The 10,000-nt window shown below is 41.2% G+C and overlaps 1 protein-coding gene across 1 annotated transcript in view; it reads left to right on the plus strand.

Moving 5' to 3' along the window:
- LOC138021536 (polycystin-1-like protein 2) overlaps positions 1–4,525 on the plus strand; it is a 10,759-nt gene extending 6,234 nt beyond the window's left edge. The window contains exons 3-4 of the mRNA XM_068868429.1: positions 204–375; positions 2,809–4,525. Coding sequence (XP_068724530.1) covers positions 204–375; positions 2,809–4,283 — 1,647 coding nt within the window. The 3' untranslated portion in view covers positions 4,284–4,525. The remainder of the gene's footprint in view (positions 1–203; positions 376–2,808) is intronic.
- The last annotated feature ends 5,475 nt before the right edge of the window (positions 4,526–10,000 follow it).

Consider the following 10,000-nt stretch of genomic DNA (forward strand, 5'->3'; position numbering starts at 1 on the left):
ATAATGGTTAAATATCATTGCTATATTAACTTTTTTTTTTGTTTTTCTACCCGATTAGTTTGGGATGTCACATCTGATTTGTGCCGCGTCTTTATGGGTACTCACCACAAGTGAGTAGGACCGGCACGAATAAAAGTACCTCTTGCGCCATCTTTTAAGACAATTGATCGATATTCTTAGGTGGTGTCCATTGTCAATTTCAGGTTAAAAACACCGACACATTTTGGTCATGGCTTATGAATGACACAATTCCAGTTCTGTTGTTTGATCCTCTGGATAAAACGCCAAATGAAGGAAGACGGCACTTCCTTACTGATGGCTACACCTACCTTCTTGGAACTGCGATTCTTCGACAGCAGAGGCTACAACCAGGATGTAAGTCAATGTTATTGAAGTGAACTTGGACGCGCTCAGGGTAAAGGGGACTTGCGCGTCAAAAAGAAAAGGAAGCCTGTCTCTAGCGCTTTTCCTGTTTCAAACCTTATAAGAGGCCATTTCGAGTCCCAATCCACACTGACGCAACTTCGTTTTTTTTACGTTTATATATTAGCGAAAACCAAGCAAAGCGTTTCATCCACACAAGCGTTATCGTATCGTCTTCACCCATGAATCCACACTGAAACGAACGATTTAAAGCGGTGTGAACAACTGGTTTCAAAAATTCTCCCATGAATTTTGAAGTCGGCGTTTCTACCAGTATATCCATAAGTATAACTCATTTTACACGTTTCAAACGTTTCCTACGAAAAAAGACGTCTGGTTTTTATTTTCTGTATGGTTTACTTTGCCTGTCACCTACTGTCGAAATTTCCCTTGAAAGTCAATCTCAACACGAAACGTCTAGGATCGGCTGTCCGATCGTTAAGTCGGGGATCTCGGGGATAAATGATTGCTCTGAACTTAGAATATATCAGTGATATGTCACATGCAGTTTGCACTGCGGGATGAACATGAAATCAAAGTTACGAGGATCATAGCAGTAACATAGCAACGTAAGAAGTTTTAAGTATGCTTGAAAAAACTCAAGGCTTAAAGGCTGGGGCTATGTCACGCAAAATTGAAACATTGAAATAACTACTTAAACCTGTCGAACAATATAAAAGAAATACAGCAAAAGGAAAGAGAAGCATTGATGGACACAAATGGGCAAGATTGAAAAGGATTGCAGTTGGGTAATCTTGAAAAAAGTCGGCCCGACGTTTCTCAAGTTTATGGCAAATTGCCTGAAAAATGGTCGTTTTTGATCAGATTCATCTTTTTTATGTTGTAACGATAGTTTTATCAGTGAAGGAATTCCACATTAACATTTTCGAGTTTTAAACTCGTGATTAACTAAAGATTTCCCCCAAACACCCTAAAATAATGTGACATAGCCCCTTGAAGAAGTTATATAACTAGCTTTAACATTTTTACTATCCCCATTGTACTAATTGCGAAAATGCACCATTTGGACGATTTCAGTCCTCTCAGTAGCAGGACAATTCTCACTTGAACCCAGTTTAATGACTTAGATTAAAAATTGAAGCGCAGCCAGGATTAGGCATATTAAAATACAATAAAAAACGTTCTCTGGCTAAAAATTTTCAAAAAGAATATAAGCTTTCGGCTGTCGATCTACAGCCTTCCACGGATAAAACGTTGAATGTGAATTAGTGAAATATATACAGAAAAGGCGAGATAAAAATGATAAAAAGAACAGAGTAAAGGTATGAAAAATGGTGGCTATTGTTTAAAAAGAATTTTATACTGATTAGGAATCGGCTTAAAGTTATTGTCAGCATGCTTGGTAGAAGAGGTGTGCCAGGCCTCTAGAGTTTTCCTAACACGAAAAGAGCCTTTGTCTATAACTCGAGAATGGTTGAAATCAATGCGATGACCGAAAGACCACGCATGTTTCGCAATGTTTGACCCATTAGCACATGTTTTTACATTCCTAACGTGTTCTTTCTTGCGGGTTTCAAAGCAACGGCCAGTTTCACCTATATAACACCAATCACAATCGGCACAGAAAGAACACGTTAGGAATGTAAAAACATGTGCTAATGGGTCAAACATTGCGAAACATGCGTGGTCTTTCGGTCATCGCATTGATTTCAACCATTCTCGAGTTATAGACAAAGGCTCTTTTCGTGTTAGGAAAACTCTAGAGGCCTGGCACACCTCTTCTACCAAGCATGCTGACAATAACTTTAAGCCGATTCCTAATCAGTATAAAATTCTTTTTAAACAATAGCCACCATTTTTCATACCTTTACTCTGTTCTTTTTATCATTTTTATCTCGCCTTTTCTGTATATATTTCACTAATTCACATTCAACGTTTTATCCGTGGAAGGCTGTAGATCGACAGCCGAAAGCTTATATTCTTTTTGAAAATTTTTAGCCAGAGAACGTTTTTTATTGTATTTTAATGATTCTTAGCTCTCACTTATGAATGAAGGGGTAGTTTCTAAAGAAACTGTGGTGCTGCGTCGGTGGGGAAGTAGTATACAAAAATTTGGTTTATCAACGGAGTTGATAATGTAAATTGACCACCGTACAGAGATTCTAAAAGCTTTTAGAATCTCTGTACGGTGGTCAATTTACATTATCAACTCCGTTGATAAACCAAATTTTTGTATAGCTCTCACTTAGCCTGTCTCTTATGGCTGAGTAGTAGAGCATCGAAAGGTCCTAGGTTTCGACTCCTGTAATGTGCACTCGCCTTTCCATTAAAGTGATCGCTATAATTCTCCTCAATGTGATTGATTGATTCACTTTCAGTGATCGCCATAATTCTCCTCAATGTAATTGATTGATTCACTTTCAGTGAGCTGTGACTTTGGAGATCTTCCACAGCGCGTCCTCTCCGAGTGTCACCAGGTTTTCCTCACCGAAGACAACAAAGATACAAAAAACTACCACCCGGGATGGAAGGCAACAGGGCCTTCGTACAACACAGAAGATCTGTCGCCATGGAAATATTCGAGTGGAGAGGAGTCTGGCACTGATTATTCAGCGTGGGGGCGAACGAGTAGCCATGACGGAGGAGGGTATATCGCTTACCTCAGCAGTGAGAGACAAACCACGCTGGAACAGTTAAAATCACTGAAGTCTAATGGTTGGATTGATCAACTTACACGAGTGGTATTTCTAGAATTTTCAACCTACAACGCAAACGTTAATATTTTATCCGCATTGGTATTTTCTACAGAAATTTTTTCTTACGGTGGAGCGCTACCTTATTTCGATATGTATTCGTTTCGACTGTTCCGCTACTACACAGCCTTTCAATTTTTGTATCTGGTCTGTGAGGTGATTTTCGTCGTATTTGTTGTCCAGCTTATCAACCGCGTGGGACACCAAGTTCATCGCGATCGCTGGATTTACTTTACATCATTTTGGAACTTCACAGATCTCTTGTTAATTTCATTTTCTTTGGTAAATATTGCCTTATACGCTGTTCGCTCGATTAATTTGACCAGCGCTATTGAAGCGATTCGCGAAGATCCCAATGCGTTCTATGGATTTTTGTCCGTCGCTTTTTACGACGAACTCATCGCTTACATTTCATGTATAATTTTCGTCATACCGTGTCTTCAGTTTCTTAAATTTCTAAAGTTTAACAAGAACTTTATGATATTCTACGCAACACTTGAGAGAATCAGATCGGACATTTGTGGATTCGGTTTTGTGTTTCTTGTGAGTATGTTATCTTTCACTTATTGGTCGCATTCCATGTTGAAGACCGTTGCTGAACCTTTCAGTACGTTTCTTGGAACTTTTTACAGCATGATATCCTTGTTGTTGGGAAAATTCTCCTTCCGGTTGCTCTCTCCAGGTCAAGCTATCGCAGCGCAAGTTGGCCCTCTTTTCACTTACTCCTTTACTTGCGCTAACGTGTTCTTTATATTAAACATTATTCTAGCGATTATAACAATCGGATTTGCAGAGGCGCAATCAGACGAGCGCTTTCAAGAAAGCGAATATGAAGTAGTCAAGTTCGTCATTAATTATATTAAAGAACGCCTTGGACTTCTGCCACCCTACATACCTCCACCACCAAAAATAGGTCCTCCGAAGAAGGAAAAGCACTACACCTATTTCCAATGGAAATTGTGTACACGTTATGTTACGCGAAGCCAGTTTCCACGATTAATGAGATACGCTAGGAGTACATATTTAGACGATTTTGTGGACGAGCTGGAGATTGTTGCTAAAGTTCTCAATTTGCAGATGTCCAGACAGGTGCTTGAGGAAATGATTCGCAGAGAGCATAGTTCAGAAATTAAATACGATCCCTGAAGTGTTTTCTAATCTTCTTTCTGTAGAGAATTTTAATGAAGCGTATTTGCTTTGATATTATTGGTTTGAGAAGGATGAGGAGGTTCCCTGGCGCTAGAGCTGACTGGTTTCTGGCTTCTTCAAACGTTTTGGGTGATGGGCCCAGCAAATGCGAAAGAAAAGAGACCTCTGCGAGCAGGAAATCGAACCTGATTTACTGAATTCTAAACGACCATAGCGCAACGTTTCAACCCTTGCTGATTTGCTAAAAAACTTAAGGTAATTCCCTTGAAATTGTTCTACTATCAAACTTTTTTGGAAACTTGGCATAATTAACATTCATGATATGAACATTAAAAAAATGCAATAAAAAAATGGGGTCACCGAGCTTGTTTACGCGTCAGCAGGCTCTTAAAATAGGGTATTTTTACTGTTTTCGCGTTAAAAATTCGAATCACCTTCATACAGAATTAAGTCTTGGTTAATTCAAAGGCACACAATTTTAATTTGAAAATAAAGCTTCTTTTATTTACATAAGCAGTAAAGCTTCATTTAAGCCGACTTTGATTCTCTGGTTGTGGGAATAGTGCACTTTTTGGGACAGTTCCGTGGTTAGCTTGAAGTCCTCGCCTTGGGCAAAATACACCCAGTACGGAACTGTTTTCCAAAAAAATTTCATGTTCTACTATCAAACTTTTTTTCTTCTTCAAATATGTTCTTTATCAGACTGTTCTTAGCAAATACCTGAAAAAAAAATCGGAGGTCACCGTGCTCGTTTGAGAGAAAAGGAGCATTTCTTTGGCTATCGGGTTGAGTTTGAGCGAAATCTCTTACGTTTTGTATGTGCACGTGCTCATGTGCGCGCGCTAATGACGCGAAAATCGTGCGCAGTAGGGATGCGCAATGCAATACTAAGGAATTACCTTAAGAAAAATTATAAGCGAAACCATCGTTTCGCTAATTAAATCATGTTACTTTTTGCCTTCTTGTTAACGTGGCCATGGTATGGTTGTCTTCTTTCATCCAAGTCATTAGGTCAATAAGGAGTGGACTAGAGAGAATGAAGAATAAGTTCAGCAGTTTATGAACTGGTGCGTGACTACGTACGGTAAATTACCAAGCTCGTCCCCAGGGCGCTTTTTCCTGGCTTTGGAGGTGGTAAGCCAGGGAAAAGCGCCCTGGGGACGAGGTTGTGAAATTACAGCAACAGCGAAAACGAGTGGGAAATGGGGTAAATAAAAAAAAGCAAGGAAGGTAAAACAAAACTACGATTTATCAATAAAAAATAATTTTATTTCAACTAAATGAATTGCTCTTGTCGCCTTGCCGCATGCGACCTATTTAAAGTTGTCTAAAGCGGCGCGCTGCTACATTTGCAATTTATCGAAAGCCAATCGGCGCTGGCTCAAATTACTAGACCCCCGTGAACCTTTTTTACACATTATACATTTTACACATTATACACATTCACAGGCCCCTCATGGGTCATACAAAGAAAGCCAGTTTGACACAACCAATATTGAAAACAGTTTTCTCTGTAATTGACTAATTAATTCCAGTTTTCATAAATTCGCTACACTATTCTGCATCGACCCCCACGACCCCACATTGCTCGTTTGCTAACACGAAGAACTCTTACAGACTTTCATCCTATTAATTAAAAGCCCTTAATAATGATCACATATAGTACGATATCTTGTCATAATCAACATTGAGGAATATATTGCATTTGTTGCTTGCCGTTACGCTGTAATCCCTCTCCAATAACTTTCTCAGATGCATCCTATGTTCGACCCACACTGGCTCATTTCACGACCCTTCACAGTACCACATGACATAATCAATCGTTACTGGTTTCGTTTAGCGTTTACTGTAAACTCTTACACTACATCACCGTTCATCGAACGCCCTTCGCGTCCCCTTTTTTTCTTCCCTCATTGGCTCATTTCAAAACCCTTTACAATCTCTCTCATTATATTGCACGGTACCGTGACATAGTCAAACTGTCCACCTAGGTTCGTTTGGCATTACACCCCATCACCGTTCATCGAACGCCCCTCGCGTCCCCTTTTTTTCTTCCCTCATTGGCTCATTTCAAAACCCTTTACAATCTCTCTCATTATATTGCACGGTACCGTGACATAGTCAAACTGTCCACCTAGTTTCGTTTGGCATTACACCCCATCACCGTTCATCGAACGCCTCTAGCGTCCCCTTTTTTTCTTCCCTCATTGGCTCATTTCAAAACCCTTTACAATCTCTCTCATTATATTGCACGGTACCGTGACATAGTCAAACTGTCCACCTAGGTTCGTTTGGCATTACACCCCATCACCGTTCATCGAACGCCCCTCGCGTCCCCTTTTTTTCTACCCTCATTGGCTCATTTCAAAACCCTTTACAATCTCTCTCATTATATTGCACGGTACCGTGACATAGTCAATCTGTCCACCTAGGTTCGTTTGGCATTACACCCCATCACCGTTCATCGAACGCCCCTCGCGTCCCCTTTTTTTCTTCCCTCATTGGCTCATTTCAAAACCCTTTACAATCTCTCTCATTATATTGCACGGTACCGTGACATAGTCAAACTGTCCACCTAGGTTCGTTTGGCATTACACCCCATCACCGTTCATCGAACGCCCCTCGCGTCCCCTTTTTTTCTACCCTCATTGGCTCATTTCAAAACCCTTTACAATCTCTCTCATTATATTGCACGGTACCGTGACATAGTCAAACTGTCCACCTAGGTTCGTTTGGCATTACACCCCATCACCGTTCATCGAACGCCCATATCGTCCCCTTTTTTTCTTCCCTCATTGGCTCATTTCAAAACCCTTTACAATCTCTCTCATTATATTGCACGGTACCGTGACATAGTCAAACTGTCCACCTAGGTTCGTTTGGCATTACACCCCATCACCGTTCATCGAACGCCCCTCGCGTCCCCTTTTTTTCTACCCTCATTGGCTCATTTCAAAACCCTTTACAATCTCTCTCATTATATTGCACGGTACCGTGACATAGTCAAACTGTCCACCTAGGTTCGTTTGGCATTACACCCCATCACCGTTCATCGAACGCCCCTCGCGTCCCCTTTTTTTCTTCCCTCATTGGCTCATTTCAAAACCCTTTACAATCTCTCTCATTATATTGCACGGTACCGTGACATAGTCAAACTGTCCACCTAGGTTCGTTTGGCATTACACCCCATCACCGTTCATCGAACGCCCCTCGCGTCCCCTTTTTTTCTACCCTCATTGGCTCATTTAAAAACCCTTTACAATCTCTCTCATTATATTGCACGGTACCGTGACATAGTCAATCTGTCCACATAGTATCGTTTGGCATTACACCCCATCACCGTTCATCGAACGCCCCTCGCGTCCCCTTTTTTTCTACCCTCATTGGCTCATTTCAAAACCCTTTACAATCTCTCTCATTATATTGCACGGTACCGTGACATAGTCAAACTGTCCACCTAGGTTCGTTTGGCATTACACCCCATCACCGTTCATCGAACGCCCCTCGCGTCCCCTTTTTTCTCCCCTCATTGGCTCATTTCAAAACCCTTTACAATCTCTCTCATTATATTGCACGGTACCGTGACATAGTCAAACTGTCCACCTAGGTTCGTTTGGCATTACACCCCATCACCGTTCATCGAACGCCCCTCGCGTCCCCTTTTTTTCTACCCTCATTGGCTCATTTCAAAACCCTTTACAATCTCTCTCATTATATTGCACGGTACCGTGACATAGTCAAACTGTCCACCTAGGTTCGTTTGGCATTACACCCCATCACCGTTCATCGAACGCCCCTCGCGTCCCCTTTTTTCTTCCCTCATTGGCTCATTTAAAAACCCTTTACAATCTCTCTCATTATATTGCACGGTACCGTGACATAGTCAAACTGTCCACCTAGGTTCGTTTGGCATTACACCCCATCACCGTTCATCGAACGCCCCTCGCGTCCCCTTTTTTTCTACCCTCATTGGCTCATTTCAAAACCCTTTACAATCTCTCTCATTATATTGCACGGTACCGTGACATAGTCAATCTGTCCACCTAGTTTCGTTTGGCATTACACCCCATCACCGTTCATCGAACGCCCCTCGCGTCCCCTTTTTTTCTACCCTCATTGGCTCATTTCAATACCCTTAACAATCTCTCTCATTATATTGCACGGTACCGTGACATAGTCAAACTGTCCACCTAGGTTCGTTTGGCATTACACCCCATCACCGTTCATCGAACGCCCCTCGCGTCCCCTTTTTTTCTTCCCTCATTGGCTCATTTCAAAACCCTTTACAATCTCTCTCATTATATTGCACGGTACCGTGACATAGTCAAACTGTCAACATAGTTTAGTTTGGCATTACACCCCATCACCGTTCATCGAACGCCCCTCGCGTCCCCTTTTTTTCTTCCCTAATTGGCTCATTTCAAAACCCTTTACAATCTCTCTCATTATATTGCACGGTACCGTGACATAGTCAAACTGTCCACCTAGGTTCGTTTGGCATTACACCCCATCACCGTTCATCGAACGCCCCTCGCGTCCCCTTTTTTTCTTCCCTCATTGGCTCATTTCAAAACCCTTTACAATCTCTCTCATTATATTGCACGGTACCGTGACATAGTCAAACTGTCCACCTAGGTTCGTTTGGCATTACACCCCATCACCGTTCATCGAACGCCCCTCGCGTACCCTTTTTTCTCCCCTCATTGGCTCATTTCAAAACCTTTTACAATCTCTCTCATTATATTGCACGGTACCGTGACACAGTCATTCTGTTTACCTAGTTTCGTTTGGCATTACACCCCATCACCGTTCATCGGACGCCCCTCGCGTCCCCTTTTTTCTACCCTCATTGGCTCATTTCAAAACCTTTTACAATCTTTTCCTCTTACGTCCTATCACCGAAACTCTTACATCCCATCACCGAAACGCACTCGAGTTTCCTTTGTTTTTCACTCGTTGACTCATTTTTCTTACTTTTACAAACTTGATTTCTGTAGAAAACGGTTGATTATGTCACACTCATGTCTTTATGTTCATGCTCTAAACCCCTTTGCTGTTTGCTATATACCCCTTTCAACATTTTCCTACAGATTCGCCTACTTTCAAGCGCATTAAAACTGCAATATATCCTCAGTTGATAGAAAAATTATCCTAACCTTTTATATCTGATGGACACTAGTTTTCAACAAAAAATAGAAGACCCACACGCTATTAAAACAAGGATTGCTTGCAGACTCGAAAACAACTTTTTGTGTTGTTCCGCCGTTGTCATTAAAAAAAATAACTTGCGGTAGAAAATATATAAAATGTTGCATGTGTGAATTTTGTGATTTGAAGTTAGAAAGACCATCACAATTTGTAGAAGCAAAGCAAGCATTACAAAGGTAAGAAGCCTAAAAGAAGATTTTTGAACAGGACTCGAATCCCGTTGACCGTGCGATAACAATGCACACAGCTCTGCCACTAAACTATTAAGCCATCTGAAAAGTTGGTCAACCCAAACTTGCACTGAAGAACTCAACCGTCTTTACCCTAGACGGCTTGATAGCTCAGTGTGAGAGCAAAGTGGAGCGTTATCGCAAGGTCATGCCTTCGCTTTCCGTTAAGGCCTGGAATCGTCATAGGTTTCTTTGCATCTGCTAAGAAAATAATTTTAAAAGTAAAATATATTCTTCGCATTCGAATTGGTTAAAAAAGGGTCAATTTTTTTTTTT

This window comes from Montipora capricornis, chromosome 10 (assembly GCF_036669925.1).
Source record: "Montipora capricornis isolate CH-2021 chromosome 10, ASM3666992v2, whole genome shotgun sequence".
NCBI classification, from domain to species: domain Eukaryota; kingdom Metazoa; phylum Cnidaria; class Anthozoa; order Scleractinia; family Acroporidae; genus Montipora; species Montipora capricornis.